Below are 21,265 nucleotides of genomic sequence, written 5' to 3'. Positions count from 1 at the left end.
TCCATAGCATAGCTGAAATATTACTTTTAAAATCTATAAGTTAAGGAACTAAGTAGTAGATATTTTTGCTGAAAATGTGCATTTTGATCATTTAAAACAACTTGAATTACTAACAGAAATGAGTTTCTAGTACAGTCAAGGAAAGTTCAAAAGTATTTCCTGGATCAGGAAGCAAAGTCTGCCAGAGTATTGCGTTCCTTCCCTTCTGCTGCAGAGCTGATCTTAATGGTGATTGTAGTAGTGAGTGATAGTGGCCCATTCATTGGGGGAGCAACAGCCAAGTGCCACCCAAAACTGAAATTATTATTAACTTCATAACTGTTATTTAATTAATGGATTTATTTACTCATTTATGTGTGTGCGTGAGTGTGCGTGTGTACAAGCGTGTGTACATATTATGTCATTGGTAGAGGACAACTGTCAACTGGCTGGAGTCGTTTTTCTTTATGCCTTTGGTTCCAAGTGGTAGAATTCAGGCCAGTAGTCTTGAGAATAAGCACCTTTGCTCACTGACTCATCTGCCCTTCTGATTCGTTTCAACGTTGCAATAATTGTAGAACAGGAAACTGCAACTCTGCTTCTTACAGGAAACAAATTCTTCTGAGTGTTTACTTCATTCTTTGGGAATTATTTGAAACTTCTTTAAAATATGTGAACTTGTAAAGTCTGGGAAAAATATTGATCAGAGAAACTATAACTATAAAAAGAAAATAAGTTCTTGCCAAATTTCTGTGGAAATATGTAGGGACATGTGCTTACATTGTCCCTGTTTCAAATATGAATAAAAATAGTTAGATAGGTAGAGACTAAAAGGGTTGATCTGGAAGATGATGAGGGCTCAACAGCAGTTACTAGAGACAGCTATGGAGAGAGTAAAGAGAGGAGGGCTCATTCAATGTCGCAGTTATATAGAAAAAAGCTCTCGAGGCCTGAACCAGCACTGTGGTCACCAACAACAATGAGGTACATAAATAATAAGAAGAGTGGTCAGTGTACTACAAAAAAAAAAGCAAAAGTTGAAGGTAATGAATAACACAGTACCTTTTCATTGATTACTATAAACTCATGCATGAATTAAAACAATACTGTACACTTCATACCAATGCTACCTGTCGGTAATACCAATGCTACCTGTCAGTCAAAACAACAGTGATGTAAAAGTGAATGAAGTATCTGAAATCACGAGTGTATTGATCTCTAACTGTGTGTCTAGGAATTGCTTCTGCTCTGGTACAGAGTGTATCTGAAAAATGGCTTCCATAGTGATCTAGGATCCTCTCCCTTTACCCTTCTCTCAGTTAAGCGGTTTCATTCATCCCCACACAGAGAATATGGAGTCAGGAAGCAAACACCTAGGAATCATGCTTTCTGAAAGGACTCCTTCATGGTCTAATTAAAACATTTGCTTTCAAGGTCTCATCTGTAGACCTTTTTGTGTCTATTCTAAAGATCAAATTATAAATGAATCATGATGAAAGCAAGAAAATATTAATTACAAGGTCTGAAAAATGGCTGCTCTTTGTGTTTATAATTATGAATAAGTGCATCTGAGGAAATAATGGAAATCTAGAGAGAAATATGATAAAAAGAAAAGATCCTATCAGTACACTTTCTTCTAATAGAAAGCAATCGTTTATCATTTTAACAGTAAGATCTTACTGAATAGACCAATAACTACAGATTTAATTTAATTTAGACATGACTTACATAGAAACCACAATTTGCAATTTGAAACCATGTAATCCACAATATCCTAAGGAAATCTTTATTCAGGTGATAACTGAGGTAAAATATTTGACACTTGAGGCTTATATATTACAGGTTTTTTTTTAAAGAATCTTCCATCTTTAATCTCATAAAAAAATGGTCCATAGTAATTTCAGTTCTCTAGTGATGTCATAATTATGTGAACATTCCAATTGCATCATTTACTTTGAATTTTATTTTATAATATTGTGTGCAGGTTTGTTTTCATGTTTATTCTTGATTGTTTTTCAGATTAATTTTAAAATTGTCAAGTATTTCCTGGACTGACTCTTCCCTTAGGTGGAGTCAGTAGGAGATAGAAAGCTAGTGTGAGACTGGCAATTTGTCATGGATCGTTCACAAAATAGATAAGACCAGTGTGGATAATCTCAGTGTGAAAAAACTGTAAACACCTTAGGGGTGTAAAACAGGAACTACTGAGAGTTACTTCAAAGCTCAAGGCCCCCACAGTAAATACCTCTCAGCAAGCACCTGCTAAGTTAATGTCAAGAACTCACAAAGAAGGGGCACTTGTAGGTTCTCAGAATTTCACCATCTTATCTACAGATATGTAAACGGCATCTTCATGATATGACCGAGAATTAGAAAGGCTTTGGCAAACTAAAATTTGGACAATATATCATGGAGTTACTTAGCTCCCTTTTAACTTGTTTTAAGAAAACAACAAAAAAGATAGAAATATTCACTGCCACTTAGAATATGGGTTTTGTTGTTGATGTTGTGATGGAGGAATTACTTTCATTTAATAAAGAAACTGCCTTGGCCCATTTATAGGCCAGCCCTTAGGTGGGTGGAGTAAACAGACAGAATGCTGGGAGAAAGAAGCTGAGTCAGGAGTCGCCATGATTCTCCCACTCCAGACAGACGCAGGTTAAGATCCTCCCTGGTAAGCCAGCTTGTGGGGCTACACAGAATATTAGAAATGGGTTAGATCAATATGTAAGAGCTAGCCAATAAGAGGCCGGAACTAATGGGCCAGGCAGTGATTAAAAGAATACAGTTTCCGTGTAATTATTTCGGGGCATAAGCTAGCCATGTGGGCGGCTGGGTGCTGGGGACGCAGCCCTGCCGCTCATATTACAACAATGTTGTTTATGCAGGCATAGCATTTTAGGAAAACTCAAGACTGAGGATGTAGCTCTGTGCTAAAGTGTTTGCTTAAGCTCGTGTGTGAGGTCCTGGGTTTGATCCGCATCACTGCCAACAGCCCCCAAAACAAAATCCACAAATAAATATAAGGAATAGAAGCTCACATGTAAAAGATTTAGCAAGTTTAGGCTTTTGTCAAGAATACAGAAAGATAAAAATGGAATGTTTGGTTTTCTGTAGTACTGTATTGAACTTCGTTAGCCTAACATTCACTCTGAGGTAAGAGTCACTCTGCACTTTTAAAAGTGTATCTATTAGGAATTACTGACAAGCAGTTATACTGGATGCTGAAATTATATGAGCATTTTTACTCTATCCAGAACAAAACGTATTGTTAATTAGACGTTAAGGCATTAAGTATTTTTTTTCTGTTTTAATGTCCCTACAAATATGACTGCAATTGTATCATAGTTGTTTTGGTTATAAGTTTACCTGGCAATCTTTCTTAAAAATATTTCCTGTTCTTCTCATTATAGGTTTCATATACACTGGAGAAGTTGTACACCGAATGCTAACAGCCACACAGTATATAGCACCTTTAATGGCAAATTTTGATCCTAGTGTATCCAGAAATTCAACCGTCAGATACTTTGATAATGGTATGTATTGATTGTCTAATTTGTGTTGAATTATATATATGTAATTATATATATGAATTATATATATATGTGTGTATGTATATGCATATATGTATGTATACATAGAAGCATCAGTTTCTTATCAACATTATTTTTGGCATTTTCTAGTACACCTGGGTGTAAGTACACCACCTTTGCTTGGTGCTGCCTTGCTCTGGTACAGGTTAAACTGTTAGAAGTAATACAAAGTAAATGCGTGACAAGATAGCTGTTCACTCACTCACTAACACACTCATTTGCTCATTCAGAAAATGTTTATTTACATCTGTTACACAGTAGAATCCATGAGTGACTATAGACAGAATTTCCTATAAAACAAACATGTATTTGATGCCATTTGCAAAAAAATTCCTTTTATTAAAAATATCTAAAGAAGTTTAAGTATAATACTGATAAACCTTAAGTAGAGGCAAGTAGTACACTCTTTTTTTTTTGAAATTCAGTTTCTACAATGTAATTTCTGCAACTTGTGCATCAATATGCCTAACACATCATAAACTATGTCAGAGGCATTTAAAATTTACTTAAGAAGATCAAATGGTTTTCACATGGCCATTTTAAGGTTTACCAGACATACTGACAGCAACCTAAAGCCTGTATTTCTTTTGAGAACATATAAAATGTCTCAATCACTGTTCTGTTTTTGTGAGGAGACACCATGACCAAAGGAGATCTTATAAAAGAAAACATTTAATTGAGGCCTTGCTTACAATTTCAGAGGCTTAGTCCATTATCATCATGGCATGGAGCATGGTAGCAGGCATGGCAGCCGTGGCAGCACTGGTACTAGAGAAGTAATTGAACCCTACATCCTGATCTGTGGGCAGTGAGAAAGACACTGGACTAGGAATGGGCTTTTGAAATCTCAAAGTCAATCCCCAGTAACACAGTTCCTTCAACAATGTCACATCTCCTAATCCTTCTAAGCCTTTCAAATAGTGTCACTCAATGGTGAGTAAGTTTCCAAATATATGATAGTTTTAGGGAGCCAGTCTTATTCAAACCACTACATTCCACTTTCTGGCTCCCATAGATTTATAGCCATATCATATTACAAAAATGCATTCAGTCTGACTTTAGAAGTCCCCATAATCTTTTCATAATTACAAAACTGCTTAAAAGTTCAAAGTCCAAAGTCTCTTTTGAGTCTCAATGTAACCCCTGTAAACTCAATATCAAAAAGTAGATCACAGAACTCCAGAGTACAATAGCACAGAATATATGTCATTATTCTAAAAGAGAGAAGGGGGAGCATAGTGAGGAAACACTGCGCTAAAGCAAGTCCCAAACTCAATAGGTCAAACTCCAAATTCTGCATCCCCATGTTCCATGACAATGAGATCTTCAGATCTCCATCCTCTTTTAGCTCTGTTGCCTTCAACCTCTCTCTCTCTCTCTCTCTCTCTCTCTCTCTCTCTCTCTCTCTCTCTCTCTCTCCAAACCGAGTTTGAATATTTTCTTAGAAGGCATCCCATGACGCTGGTATCTCCAACACTTTGGAATTTCCCACATAGTCCAGGCTTCACCTTGACAGTTCCACTCAATAGTATCTTCATACCTCCCTGTAGGGATAACTTTGACACATGGTTTGGTGTCAGGAGCTTTTTTTGTGTGTGAAAACCACACAGCCAAAGATGCTAAGTTCTGCTTCTTGATGGGGCTGGAACCTGACCAGCTTTTTGTTGCTGATGATTTCCATCACTTACTAAGTTTTTCTTTAATTCCTTTTTACAAATTGGAAACTTAGCTGGGTGAGGTCTTGGCCTGAGGTCCCCTTATTGGATATAACCTTTGGCTTTCCTTTAATATTTTTGTCTCCTTGAGCGAAACAAACACCTCCATGACACTTTCCAGTGCTCCTTTTCTCCTCAAAATGTACATTTTATATTTCTCTTCATCCACTTTGCTCGCTTTTCTTATAGACCAACCTAAGAATGATTGTGAATAACCATATGACACAGTGAGTCCTAGGCTGTCTTGGAATCTCCTCTGCCAATTCCACTCATCTAAAACTCTGCAATTTAGCCTCAAACAATTTTTTGAGTCAAGGACAAAAAGGAACCACATTCTTTTCCAGGATCTCATAAGAACAGATGGTCTCTAGGTCACTTATTAGTAATCTTCCCCTCTGAATCCTCTTGAGATGGCCCTCATAGTACAAATCATGCACAGTACTGTCTTCTATGCTCCTAAAAGGATGTCCCATTAAGCCCCACTTTAAGTGTCTAACCACTATTATAGTCAGAAATCTCAAATTCTTCCATATTTCTCCAACAAACAGCATAGTTATATCTATCACAGAAATATTCTGCTCCCTGGTACCAACTTATACCCTAGTCAGTGTTCTATTGAGAAGAGACACTGTGAACACAGCAACTCTTAAAAGATGAAGCATTTAACTGGGGACTTGCTTACAGTTTCAGTGACTTAGTCCATTATCATTATGGTGGGAGCATTAGGGCAGGCATGGTGGTGGAGAAGTAGTTGAGAGTTACATCCTGATCCGTAGTCAGAGAGAAAGACATGTAATTAATAAAGGCATTTGAAACCTCAAAGCTCACTCCCAGTGACACAATTTCTTTAGTAAGGTCATGCCTCTAATCCTTCTATTCCTTTCAAATAGTAGCATTTCTTGGTGACTAAGCATTCAAATATATGAGTCTATGGGAGCTCACCCTTATTCAAACCACAACTTAAGTAATAAGGGAAATATCATTAAATATCATTAAAAGTCAAATAAAAGACTCTAGGTCTTAGAACGATAAATGTATATTTACTTTGATAGCTTATTAAAAAGTGTAACTTTGAATAAAGACATAAAAGTATAGGCAAAGAATAATTTATAATAGAAGGAATACATTTAAAATAGAATTTTGTGAACTATTTAAGTTATAAAATACCATTTGTTTGCTCAAATGACAAGATTTTACTTTTTGTAAATAAATTGCTTTCTCATGTAATGTATCCTAATCATAATTTTCCCTTCCTCTACCCTCCATATTCCTCCCCACTTTGCTTCTGATCCAGATCCACTCCTTTTCTTTGTCTAATTAGAAAAGAAACAGTATTCTTAGGGATAACAATATCATATATATATATATATATATATATATATAAAATAATACAAAACTAACACACATAAAAATATTAAAAATCATACAAACAAAATGAAATGAGATCGAAAAGCAGAAGAAAAATATACATACAGAGATCTATTTGTTTGCACACTCAGGATAACCTTAAAACACAAATCTGGAAACCATAATATGTGTGCCTCTAGAATTTTAATATATACATTGAATTTTAAAATAGATGGATAGATAGATAGGTGATAGAATTTTAAAAAGAAAAAGAACAGCTCTGACACAACAGTTTGTCTACTCTTGGCTATTTATTGATGAGCATGAAACCTATCGTTCAGAGTAGTTTATTTCCCTCAGTGAAACTCCATTAGAAAAAAAACCCTAAAATTTCATTTGCAAATAGTTATCAGTTGGAGATAGAGATAGCTTCTGGGTTAGGTATGGGGGTGTGTATCCATTTTGTTCAGCTCTAGGACCCCTTCTAATGTAGAACCATGCAAGTCCTGTGCATTCTGTTAAGGATAATGGTCCAGGAGCACAGGATGTTTTTTGTTTTGTTTTGTTTTTCTTCCTTCTTTTTATTTATTCTTTGTGTCTTTTATATCATGTGCCTCTATCCCATTCATTTCCCTGTTCCTTTATATCCTCCCTCTGCCCCTGGAACACCCCTCAAAAAATAAAATAAAATAAAATTAAAGAGGAGGAAAAGATCAGTGTGACACAGTGAGTTAGGCAGCAAACCCTTTATATATATATATATATATATATATATATATATATATATATACACACTTGCAAGTGTTCATTGTAAAGTGTCATTGGACTGGTGTGAGGCCTCTGGTTTCTGCTACACTATTGATGTTGGGGCCTCACTGCAACTCCTCTTGGCTACCCTGCTGTTGCCCTGCGTTATGGAGATCATGCAACTTTGGGTCTGCAGGACCAGTCCTTTCACATGCTGCAGCAGATCACAGATGAGTTGGATGTTGGGGTGGATCAACACATAACCCTGGTAACTCTTCCTTGCCCTAACCACCAGGGTGTGTTCCCTGCATAGTTTACCCCTCATGGTGATGAGCAAGGGATAGGGCCAGTTCTCCTGCTTTCATGTTCTCAGGGTCAGATCTCTCATACCTTCACCTCCTGGGCCAGCTCTACTGTGTTGTTCAGACATGGTGTAGGGGACATTCTCCCAAGTGATGCAGCTGATGAGAGACAGGGCCATCTCAGCTCTCCCAGTCTTATGACTTCAGGGCCAGCTCTCAGCTGCCTCAGGTGTTGATAGGTGCGGGTGGAGCATTTCTACCCCACCTAGGCCTCCACATGATAGATGGGCAATAGGGACAGCTCTTCCAAGCTCACAACTCTAGGCCTGGCTCATCCACACCTACACCCATGGGGTTGGCTCTATTGTGCTACCCACTGAAGGTGCAGGACCTGTTCTCCCAAGTGTTTCAGCTAGCAGTAGGGACAGTGGAAACAAGGGCAGCTCTCCCACCCTTATGATCTCAGAGACAGCTCTCCCAAGCCCATGTCACCACATGACAGTTGAGTAACGGGGACAGGCCTCCATACTCACAACTTCAGGCCTGGTTCCCCCATACCTCTGCCCTTGCGACTGGCTCTATTGTATGCCCCTCTCAAGGTGCAGGGCCTGCTCTCCAAAGTGTTACACCTGGTAGTTGGTAGGAGCAGCTCTCTTTCCCTTATGATCTCAGGGTCAACTCTCTTACCTGCCTCCGGGATTGATTGGCAGGGGCATCTCTCCCTCCCATGCCACCACATGACATGTGAGTAATGGGGATAGTCCTCCCATCCTCACAACTTCAGGACTGACTTACCCACACCTCTGCCGATGGGTTTGGAGGAACATAGGATGTTAAGAACCAGGTTTTTATGTTACCAACATAAGAAAATCATAAAGTTTATTGAGTACTCTATCCTCCCATATGCTCTCATGTTGTCTATCCCTTTCTTACAATTATTGTTAAAAATTAATATAAACTGCTCTAAGTGGCCTCTAAGTTTTCAACAAAGATAGTAACTATGTTCTAAGAAATCTATCTTCAGTACCTAGCATAGGAACATAGGACATGATGTGTCACAATAAATATTCAATGACTGAATAAATTTAAAACATAAGTAATTAAGATGAATTTTTATTCCTAAGAATTTTAGAATCGTTACCACTCAAGAATAAAGTATTTTCTCTCAGTGATGTAGCTTCTGTATGATGGCCAAGGGGATATATAATTCCCAAGATATAGTGAAAGCTGCTACTGCTATGTAATTTATTAGCAAATGAAGCAACTTGAAATGCTGTACAGCTTTTTATGTCACAGAAACTTGCTGAAGTAGCTTCTGAATTGATCACTGACATCTACTGCAGGATGGGATAAACCTCCCTGTGGAGGCAGTTGCAGGCCACACAGATTCTTCTCAAGTTAAATTGTTAGGAATAAAACAACCACTTTAAAAGCAAGCTGATGCTTCTAAATGTTACAGCTAGCCAGATAGCTGCTATGTGAGGCATGATAGTAATGTGCAAAAGGGGATCCATAAAAACAGTATCATCTATTAGAAAAATAATTTGACGGTTCGTAAATAGCAAATCAGATAGTACACTTCCTAACAGTGTTGAGAAATCTGATCAAGCACAGAATCAGAAGTCGACAGTGCCCTTTGGTCAGTAGCATTATTTTACACTAGCTATGCTAATATTTTGAATATCAAAAGCTTCCATTAATGATCGGGCAATTCAAGTATGTTTCAGAAAGCTGAATTTCGATACTATCTGGGCTGCTACAGCACTCCTGTGAATGGCTGTGCATGCTGAACTGTCTTTAGAGAGTCAGATCAGGTAGGTCAGGACAGGAGGTAGACCACTCAACTCTCTCAACTATAGACTGGGATTTTTAAATGGTGAGTTTGCTTTACTCCTGTACCACCATTGTTCGGTGCAGCGAGCAGAAGGCAAATCATTCTAAAAGGCACCCATACTCACCTGCCTACCATTTAGTGTACAGCCTCCACATACAACAAAATCTGAACATTAAAACCTTGGTTCTCCAGCAAGCAAAATAATAGAAATATTAAGAAAATTTTGAAACTTAATGAAAGTATATACTAAAAAGTATTTCCATTTGTATTATAGAGAAACACAAAATAAACAAATGTGGGGCCACTATGCCACCCCCAAAAGTAAAGCTTTTGGCATGCATTGCTAGTTTTCACCCACTGTTAATAGTTTTTTTTAGAAATATCTTCACCAAAAATTGCACTCACGTATCAACTTATGTTAACCTCTCATTTACACAAACAATGGGAAGATTTTGTATTTGTATTGTAAATGCAAAAATCCCTTGAAGGAAATAAGCATCCTTCCCACACTACAGGAGCAGAAACAGCTATATGCAGATGAATTGTCTCTGTTAGAGAGACTTGAAGATGGTTAATGGTTTATCATTACCCATACCACAGACAATGGCAGAGATGCACATTAAAAACCCTTGTGAGGTAAACATGGGGGCAGGATCAAAAAACTCTTGCACATATAAAATTATGAAAAACAATTTTTAACTAGCAGTGTGTTTTCATACTTCCCAGTCTTATGACATGATATCATAGATACAGTGATGTCTGTACAAAAAAAAAAAAAAAAAAAAAAGAGTCTTTGTCTCCACCTATGTCAGGGCTGAACATTTACTGTGACTGAAAGTTCCAGGCTTAAGTTCAACAATATTTTGGTGTTATTTCTATTATATCCCAATATAAATATATTTTAACATCCTTTGAAACTTTGTAATTAGTTAATCAAAATATTTAAAGTAAAAAGACTATTTTAAAAAATCTAGCTAGCTCTGTAATCATTACTAATACCCAAAGCAGTATTAATTTTACCACACAACAATAAATTTTAGAGATCAGATAACAGATAAATTTTGTCAATATGTATATTTTACTCATTTAGTTCTGTTTCCTTTTGACACAACTTCTTTTGGCTTCAGAATTTTGTATGAAATTGGCTCTCTTTGGTCTTCAGAGCAAAGGCCAGTCCTTCAGTGGGCATCCAGCCTCTAGACTAACAGGGCAGAAGCCCCTCAAGGCAAGGAAAGGTAGCAAGGTGTGATGGTTTGAAAAAAATAGCCCTGAAAGGGGGTGGCACCATTAGGAGGTATACCCTTGTTGGAGCAAATTTTGCCTTGTTGGAGGAAGTGTGTCACTGTGGAGTAGACTTTGAGGCCTCATATATACTCAATCCATGCCCAGTGAGAGAATTGCCTGCAAGTCAAGGTGTAGGACACTCAGGTGTCTCTCCAGTACCATGTCTGCCTACATGTCATCATGTCACCATGATGGTAACAGACTAAACCTTCGAAAATGTAAGCCACCCCAGTTAAATGTTCTTTCTTTATAAGGATTAGTCATGGTGTCTCTTCATAGCAATAGAACCCTAAGAAGAAGTTGGTACCAAGGACTATAAGGTATTACTGTGATAGGCTTGACCATGCTCTTGTTTGAAGGAATATGGACCACAGGATTGTGGTTTAGAAAAGCAGTTGAACTCTTTAAATGCTGCTTAATGGGTCATACTAGTGGGCGCATGGAAGACAGTGGTGCTGAGTGTGGTTTAAACTGTAGGCGCTGGCTCAAGAGGTTTCAGAGGAGAAGAATATTAATATGTGGCCAAAGATTGTTGTTTTGGTATTTTGAAGAATGTGGCTGCTCTTTGCCCTTATCTTTCTGAGACCGAAGTGAAGAGTTTTGGATTAATTCCATTGGCAGAAGAAATCTTAAAATAGTCTAGTATAGACTCTGCCATGTGGTTATTAGTGGTGATTCTAATGAACATTTATAAAGAAAAGAAACAAACTGAGCAAGAAAAATTACAAAATGTAAAATCCAAGGGAAAAAAGGAGCATCAGAAAGTGAAATAGAACTAAGTACTGTGTTCAGGGAGATAAACAGATTAATAAATGGAACAAAGAGAGTGGTGATCTTGGGGCAAGATCTCACCAAGATAAATTTCCAACTTGTAAAGAGGAATTAAGGAAAAATCTACAGCAGGGTATGCTAATGTCTGCCTTTAATCCCAGTGTTGGGGGGAAAAAAAGCTAGAGGGTCTCTGAGTTTGAGGCCATCCTGGTCTAAAAGCAAGTAGAAGGTCAGCAAAGCTTAGGCAGTGAAAGTTACCTTCAAAACCAAAAAGTAGGTGAGGATGTAATTGAACAAGGGGTACATGTTTCAGCCTCAGCAAACAGTAGAACTTGGCAGCTCTGGTCATGAGATTCTGGCTTTAGAGTTAAGAATAGAAGATAGGGGGGCTGGAGAGATGGCTCAGAGGTTAAGAGCATTGCCTGCTCTTCCAAAGGTCCTTAGTTCAATTCCCAGCAACCACATGGTTGCTCACAACCGTCTGTAATGGGGTCTGGTGCCCTCTTCTGGCCTGCAGGCATACACACAGACAGAATGTCTTATACATAATAAATAAATAAATAAATAAATAAATAAATAAATAAATAAATAAATAAATAAATAGACAGGGACTCTGCAGAGTTTGGAGTTTGCCCAGTTGGTTTCTGGTCTTGCTTCAGTATTTCCTCAGTAACTTCCCTTCCCTATGTTTCAGAATGGTAATGCATATCCTGTGCCATTTTATGTTGAAAATATGTAATAGTAATCTGCCTTTTTATTTTGATTTTGTAGGGGTTACAGTTTAGAGATTGCATGAATCTTAGAAGAGGCTTTGAACTTAAGACTTTTAAATAAGTTTGAGACTGGTATGTAAGACTGTTAGGACTTCTGTAGTTGCCTGAATGTATTGTGTTTTGCATTATGATGTAGCTATAAGGCTTTGTGGGTGGAATGTGGTGGTTTGAAGGGAAATGGTACCCAAAGCTAATGACAATACTAGGTGATTCCTATTCTCATAATGTTGCCCATTCCTTATTTTGTCAGCCCCCTCTGTTCCCAGACAGTTGGTCTACAGATCTCTGAGCTTGTGGTTTCTATGACATATAATTTTGTTTTGGGACATATTTTCTTGTAATTAATTTCTCTAAAAATAGACTTTAATTCAAGTATCACTTCTTCCCTCATTCCCAGAGACAAGTATTGTATGTGTGGCCTTTATTGTCTGTTCCTTTGCCACCTTGTTCCCATTCCTGCTCATTATTCTACTTCAGTGTATCTAGGCCGCCTTCCTTATCACGTCTAAGTCTCCTGACTATATGACTGTCTTTACCACATCTCTGCCCTTGCATCCATGCCTGTAGGCTTTGCTAGACATATTAGGGTCTGTATGGAGTACAAGGCTGTGGGATTAGGTGGGAGGAATGAGAGAAGCCCTAGAAGCCTGCTGAGTAGACAATGGAGGCTTAGCGAGACACCCAGAGTAATAAGGTTGTCTGACAGAGGACATTGGGATATCAAAGACGCAGAATTATGGTCCTGAGTCCATAAAGGCTTCAGCATCATCTGGGGGTGTGCTAGATGTGCAAACAGTTACTTACCAAGCAACCCAAGCCTGCAATCCTGCCTATTGGGGAGACTGAGATAGTGACCTACCCGGGATACAGAGTGAGTTCAAGGCTATCCTAAATAACATAATTAAACCTTATCCACAAATAAGAAGTAAAAGTGACCTAGCTCAGTGGTGTGGTTGCATAACTTGTGCAATGGCCTAAGCTTAATCCCCAGTATTGCAAAACAAATGACCCAAACAAACTGTTAGCCCCAGTACAAACTATGAATCAGAAACTATAGACAAGTGTCCCAGCCGGTCCCAGTCCAGGGGCATCTCCGGGTGATTCCAATGCACAGCAAACTTTAAAAACAGCAAGGAAACATACAAATTGTTTAGAATCACTGACAGAGAGATAACTACCTGGCTCTAAATGGGAAGCTGGCCAGTGCAATTGAAAGCACAGGGACCGCTGTAGAACCAGACTTGTGGGTTTAGCATACTGCTCTGGAGTTGAATGGTCAAGTGTTCTGAGAGTCATGAAACCAGTCCTATGGGTTTCCATCCTCCCATGAGGATTTTCCTGGATCTCAAACTTTCATATTCCTTAGAATCTCTAGGGTGATTTTGGAAAAAAGATACAGTTTTATCTCCTCACTTCAGAGAAATCTGTAGACTGGATAACAGGGTCCTGCTGATCTGAGCGGCTTGTGCTGTCACATGGGACTATGGTGTCTTTCAGGTCAGAGCTGCTGCCCAAAGCCAAGTCTGGGTCCATGATACTACAGCGGCCACAGTCTGAATTGACGTCTGTGTTTCCTGTTGCCACTGGGGGCTGTGCAGATGCACAGGGCCTGGTCAGCAACCTGGGACCATTTGGTATCCTAGGGCCATGCTGTCCCTGAGGCCATTCTTATCTGGGTAGCCTGTGCTGCCACAGAAGTGGGGCATGGTGAAGTCTGATCCCAAGCACTGCTGAGGGCCATGTCGGGGTCCATGGCCCTGCTGCAACTGAGATCTGTGTTGATGTCCGTGGCACATGGTACCACAGAAGGTCACAGGAACCATGTGTGTTGAAATCCGAGGGCTGTGCTGAGCCAACTCTACCCCTCATTGGCCCTGGGATAGCTGGCCCTAGCTCTTTTTGGACACTGCACCAAGAGAACTGGTTCTGCCCCTCATGGGAGAGCTGCCCATCCTACTGCAAGATGGCCCCACTTCTCACCACAGGCATGGGAGACTGACTTTGATCCTGATAGCACAGGCCTAGGAGAGCTGGTTGTACCCATCCTAAAGGGGGCAGTCCTAGTGCTCAGGACCTACCAGCTTAGGTACCACCCAGACCCACATCCTGGTCCTTGGATTGATCAACCCTAACATCTACCCCATCTATAACCTTTTGGAGAATGTGAAAGTAGTGGTCTTGCAAAACAATAGCCCTGGGATAACAGCACGATATCCAAGAAAAGTTTTGGTGAGGGTCCAGTAATGTTAGAGTGACAGAGTCCTTGAACCAGACCTATTATAGCAAAGGACATTTTGTGGGTGGGGTTAATTGAACAAAAGTGTATATTGTGTAACACACCATAACTCCCAGTGCCAGTAAGAGAAATGAATAGGTGTTGCAAAGATGGAGGAGTGAGGTTGCTTTTTGTTTTTAATTAACCTGGGATTGGGGGATGTTGCAGTGGTGAGGGGCACATGTGGAGGGATTGGGAGGTGAGTTGGACTGGGATGCAAGATGGGGAATTCCCAAAGAATCAATAAATGATTATGTTATTTTTTAAAAACTATCTGTATTTCAAATTAAGCCTGAATTGGTGATGATTTGGGTATGTTAAGCATCACTCTGACAGTGTTTAAGTAAAGGGTTTCTATAATGCCATGCATGCTTTGGATACTGGGTGGGAGTGTGTGTGTGTTATAAACATATTATATGTAACATGTTTAACCAAAGATTAAAAACCAACATTTAGAGCTAAGTGAAGGTCATAGCTGTTCATTGTCTTCTTAAAGAATGTTAAATGTCAATGAAACCAAAGCATGAATTCTCATTGGTGACACTCTTAAATTCACATTTTGCCTCAATAGTTTTATATAAAGACAGGAAGATTAATGCCCAAGAGTAAGATGTACACCAGAGCAGTCTCAGCCCATGTCCTTCAAGGGGGCTTCAGGAATCAGCCTAGGACCCTGTAAATTACTCTCTAGATTCCTGAAAACAAAGCAACAAAAATGGAAGGAAACACAGACATAGTCCATACAAAAGAGAAGTTCCATTATCTGTAAAAGTGACCCCTTCAGTAGAAGAGTAAACTTGTGAGTTTCAAAAGGCATTGTTAAGTTTTTATATGTGTGCTTAGCTTTTCTAAAGTGTTCTTTCTTAGAATTTGTCAAAAGTATTTGAAATTCATTCAATTCACCATGCTGTTTAGAAAGTTCCTCATGGAAATGGAAATCGAATCAGATAGCATCCATTAACATCAGTGAAATTATCTTCCACCATACTGGGCAGCAGTCACATAGACATAATATGTATATAACAAAATCCCAATTGCCCATATAAAATTGAAATGGCATAATGACCTGCTTTGACATCTAGATAAATGTACCTATGGATGTTCTTCCAGAATTGACTCCTGTATTTTTCTCCTGGAGTTACTTCATTCTTCTTTTGGGTTCCAGGCACAGCACTTGTTGTCCAGTGGGACCATGTCCACCTGCAGGATAATTACAACCTGGGAAGCTTCACATTCCAGGCAACACTCCTCATGGATGGACGCATCATCTTTGGATACAAAGAAGTAAGTGACAAGTTTAAGATGTTTCTTTTTGTTGACCATGACCAATCCTTGAAATGTCAAGATATTGTCGTCAGGAACTTCAAATAATTTGCTTGGTTTCTTTTGCTCAATAAAGATACCTTTTTTTAACATTGTTTTTTACCTAGGGCTACAGGTTGAAATTTGGGGTTTTGTTTCATTTTATTTTCTGATATTATTGGCATTATGGCCCCAAAATTTATGAAATTATTGAATATTTATAGCATCATAAGAAAGAACTAAGAAAAGAAACTGACTTTTTAAGGAGTTTTCGTCTCTCTATAATTATTCATATTTTTAGGTTTGTTGGGGTTGGCCTGTTGATTTCTTATTTTACTCTGATCTCCAAATATTAGTTGACATGAAAATGGGTTATTTAGTATTAGGAGTGCCATGAAAGTAATCCCTATAATTTTTCTGGCTAATGTTCATTAAAATCTGATAGATTTAGATTTGAATAGATTTAAATTTATTAGGACCTTACTGACCAAAGCGACAAGAGAACTTAAATTGTATCTTATTTCATATTAACAAACTGACAAATGGAATTTACTAAATTGTAGCCATAAGCTCTGTAGAATGTTTAGACTATAATAACAAAGCACTTGATTCCAAACTCTCCAGACAGTATAATGGAGGTCTCCTAAATGAAGGATATACAAATAAAGTAACAAGGGCAGCAGATGTAAATTTAAGGCAGTTGGTGGTTACAAGAGTAATTCTGACAATGTAAATTATTAGTGGGTGTGGTTAAACCATAGTTAATGGGTAGTTGTAATACAGATCTATATCTTCCTTTCAATTTGAGAATTGCCTTTTCTTTTAATAAAAGAATCCCTCGTTGTCAAAAGATTATGGATAATAAAGACAGGATTCACTGTGGTCATCTCTATGAAATCTATCTATGCCAGAAATGAAAATTATAAAACAAACTAAATAAAACAATTTTCTTAAAAGTTACTATGTTGGTTATTTTCATTCTCTGGAAAAGATTGTCCATGCTGAGCTTTATTTCCTTGGGGCACTCTGCAGATGGAGAATGATATGAGATATGTCCTTATCTAAATTGCTTTGTCCAGTGCTAGATCTAGATATCAATGCCCACTGCAGTCTTGTGTCACCTTCCCTGGGAGATGGGAATAGCTCTCTGAGAAGAGTTCTTAGAGGGCTCATACATACCAGGGTTTATTGTACCCTAAGGGGTTTTCTGAAATGTCAGTGCAACACCCAGGAATGGTAGTTTTCAATTGTTTTAATTATCACTGTTGGTTTAAACTGTTTCTGAAGAGATCATGGTCAGTAAGTCTGATGCCTTCCATCCTACCCACTGTCAACAGTGTCAGACAGACACTGTGTTCCTATCCTGGCCTGTCTTCTGTGGTCACGATCTAAGTTACCATCTTACTCACATGCTTCTTGAGGTCTGTCTCACTTTGCAGGGTTCAAGCTAATTCTTCTGTTCCCTCTCTGTTCTTAGTTGGCTTTTCTAATTTTTTTTCCATATTTGTCCATTTTATTCAAAGAAAAATTTCTTTTGTGGTTTTTGTGGTTTGCCATGGGGACTTTTATACTGACAAGCAGTTTGATACTGCTTGACTTCCTGGACTGGACTAGGGCAACACATCTCTGCTCTGTCCTGAGTTCAGAGGTGCTTTGCTGGCTGTTATTTGCCTTTCTATTTTTTTTTCAGAGAGCAGTTTCCTTCCTTTTATTTCTGATAATTGTCACACATTTTTCTGTGTAAAATATATTGTTAAAAGGGATGTGGCTAAGTGCTGGAATGTTTGTCTAACATAAGCAAAGTCCTAGGACCCATCTTCAAAAACACAAGAAAAAAAATGTTTCTGAATCGTATTTTGTAAAATTTTCCAAAATGAGAGTTTCTTTGCAGAGCTAGATTCAGTTGATAATGTTCTTACCATGCAAACACGAGGCCCTAAGTTTGATTCCCCAGCACCTGTGTTAAAACAACAACAAAAATGGTGTGGTGGTATAAATTTATGAGTCTAAGACTGGGGAAGGAGAAACAGGCAAATTCCTAGGTCTCACTTGTCTACCAGTCTAGTCTGTTGGGCAAGCTCCAGGCCACTGAGAAACCCTCTTCAGAAAAAAATGTGAATTGTCCCCTAAGAATGGCATCCTCGGAAGACCTCTGACTTTCACACACACATGCACATATGTGTGCCTACGCACATAAACTGCCTTTCGGGTAGCAACTAGTAGTTCCCTGTACTTCAAGAAAAATGTCTGTGACACACACACAAAAAAATAGTGCTTTGCAAAGCACTATCCAGCTGTTCAACTAGCTACACATGCAGCATCCGGCTGTTCAACTACATATGCAGCATCCAGCTGTTCAACTACACATGCAGCATCCAGCTGTTCAACTACACATGTAGTCTCCAGCTGTTCAACTACACATGCAGCATCCAGCTGTTCAACTACACATGCAGCATCCGGCTGTTCAACTACACATGCAGCATCTGGCTGTTCAACTACACATGTAGTCTCCAGCTGTTCAACTACACCTGTAGTATCTAGCTGTTCAATGATCCCTGGATACTATATAACTTCATTCTTTCATCAAAGCATCAGAGAAGGTGTGCAATGAATGTTTGTGGATTGATTATGAAACTATGTCATACATCATTATTTATAACAAACAAAGCTGAATCAAAAAGAATTAAATGATGTGCTTAAGACACACAATTAGGTAAAGTATAGTCTAGCGTAAGATCTCTTTATTTGGTGCTCTTAGCCTCTTGATCTCTCCCCCCCACCACCAGGAGACTATGTTAAGAACTCATAAACCAACTTATTTGTGTTTTAAATAAATTCTCATCGATAGTTTCTGTTTATAATCCTTTCTATTGTTCTCTACCACATTATACAAACATAAGCATAGTCAGTAGAGATATTCCTGTTAGTCTGTAAAGCCATGATTAAAACAAGATGTGTTGTAAATAATAAAATTCTATGTACCCTGAATCAAGAACTGAAATTGTAAAGAGAAAAGTAAGCACAATTCCCTCTGTCCTTACTTGCTTTTTACATGCTGAGGACAGCTTTGTTTGATTGTGCTGTGTTTGGAGTAAGGGAGAAGAAAAAATTCCTCCTTGAATAAATTCACAAGTATCGGGCTTAGTTCCATTGCAAGTTAAATCTAATAATGCATTTCATGTAAAAATTGAATTTCAACTTGCTCTCGTTATTATATGATTGTGCCACACATGCCAATCACTCACATGACCTCCATGTCTGCAAGCTTCTAGAATATTCATTTTCAACAGCATTAATTTTTCACAGTGCTGAGTAGATAAGGAATGATCAATAAATTAGAAACTTCATTTTTACCTCCCATAATAATCTTGCTTCTGATAGGACTGAATTAGGGAATCGCTGCTGCTCCCTAAACTGTGGGTGGGTATGGATTTGCTCATTGCATTCACTGTTTCTTCAGCAGTGCCCAGCTGTTCTCTGCAGCTGTCTCATGAGAGTTGAAGTAGCAGCATAGATTCCTTCAGATAGTTCCTTTTTCTGAGGTGGTAGCTTGCATTATTCAATCAAAGGTTTGAAATCCTGCTTTAAATAGCAGGTTCTTATAGTCATCTGGTTGCTTATTTTAGCTAACATCAAAACAATTTACTTGGGGTAAAGCCAAATTAGGAAAACCCATAATTTTTTTTTCAGTTACCAACTGCTGCTGAATTGTACTGTTTAATCTAGACATACTCATTTTTTTTTTACCTTTTACTAACTACAGACTTACCTGAGAAAATCAAACACCTTACTAACAATACATCTATGTCTCTGAATATGAATAACATCCTTTTCACAGGATGTACTCACTCTTGTCTCTAGTCTTATGAATCTCTTTGTATATTTATCTCTCAGTCTTTTTCCTCTAGATTTTCTCTCATCAGTCATGTCTTCTTGCATGGTAATTTCTGATCAAATGTTTGGCCTTCTTTATATAGTACGAAGTGATATGTTCAGGATTATAATGTTATCTTCCTCTAGAGAACATTTACTTTCCTGGTTTGGCACTGAGACTGGACAAATACTTCACTCTCTCAATGGAGACTTACTCAGACTTGAGGCTGGTGGGCTGCTATGTAGCCTTGACTTTATGGCTGTAGTCTTTTAGCTAAATCTAAAGGAGCCTAAGTATCTGTATATCCTTTGCCTTAGACACTGGAAGCCACTTTTTCCCAGCAGAAGTTCTATTATCTTTCCAGGCTCTCAGTCTTCTCTATGACTGACAGGTGTCTTCAGGGAAAGTAGGAGTGGTTTTGCCCCGAATATGTTTTTCTCCATGTCTCCAGGTCTTGACATTTCAAGTCATGAGATTTGATAGTCACCTCTAATTTTCTATTTCTTTTTTCTTTTCATATTTAATCTGTTTTTCTTGTTTGGTATTAGTAGTAGACAAGACATAGAATAAGTTTGTTTGTCATATCTAGAAGTAAGAGTCTCAATCACTTTTAATAAAAATTCCAAAGTTGATTAAAAACCTGGCCTATTTTAAGCAATTCCTATATGCTAGGCATTAACCTCTATGCTTAAAGTGATATCATGTCTCTCATAGAAAAACAAAAGGTACCTATTTGGTTTTGATATGAAAGAAATCTTAAGTATTCTGATAGGTTAAGTAACTTTCCCAGAATTGTGAAACAAAACTTTAACACAATGATAGATGTAAGTACAGTGTTACCTTGCTTCCTTACAAATTCCTTTTTTTTTTCTTCAGTATTATTGGCTCACTTACCTTGTTATTCTCCACTGTCTTTTCTGGTTGTTTGTTTTCACATTGAGAAACAGGTGAAGGAAGCTTGCCTCGCCGCAGCATGTATCCTATTATTCGCTTCTATTTATCAACAAGAAGAACCTCTATGTAAAAAGAAAATACATAGATGGCATAAAGTTGAAAAATCAGATATCTAATTCTTTTTCTGCTAATAACTAGCTATAATCCCAAATCCCCAAAATTTTATATTATTTTTAGTAGCTTCTGAGAGGGGAGAATTGCCTTATTACAACTGGCATGGACTGAAATTTGGAGTCTATTAGTAATCTAACAAGGAATATACCTCTAAAAGTTGTATTATCTCAAAAGTGTAGCTTTAAAGTCTGATATCTCAGCTGGTGATGCCGCCTCCCCCGTACACCACTTTAGCTCAGAGGGTGCTCTTTCTCTCACCTGTGTCATCTCTTTCCGCACTTGAACAGGTGTTCTGCTGATGCTCTAGGCATCCATTAGGAAAAAAAGTGTCTCTTTGTTATGAATTATAAATTTGATTGTTTCTATTTGATAAATTCATTTAAGAGACAATTATGACCATT

General features: G+C 38.2%; 1 protein-coding gene across 1 annotated transcript in view; it reads left to right on the top strand.

The window, feature by feature from the left end:
- The window catches only part of Plxdc2 (plexin domain containing 2), a 412,732-nt gene that overhangs the window by 282,409 nt on the left and 109,058 nt on the right, over positions 1-21,265 (top strand). The window contains exons 5-6 of the mRNA XM_057786950.1: positions 3,393-3,515; positions 15,786-15,904. Of these exons, the coding sequence (XP_057642933.1) occupies positions 3,393-3,515; positions 15,786-15,904 (242 nt within the window). The remainder of the gene's footprint in view (positions 1-3,392; positions 3,516-15,785; positions 15,905-21,265) is intronic.

The sequence above is a fragment of the Chionomys nivalis genome, chromosome 13, assembly GCF_950005125.1.
Source record: "Chionomys nivalis chromosome 13, mChiNiv1.1, whole genome shotgun sequence".
NCBI lineage: Eukaryota > Metazoa > Chordata > Mammalia > Rodentia > Cricetidae > Chionomys > Chionomys nivalis.
The sequence above is the reverse complement of the archived record's forward strand: the minus strand, read 5'-3'. Positions and strand labels throughout refer to the sequence as shown.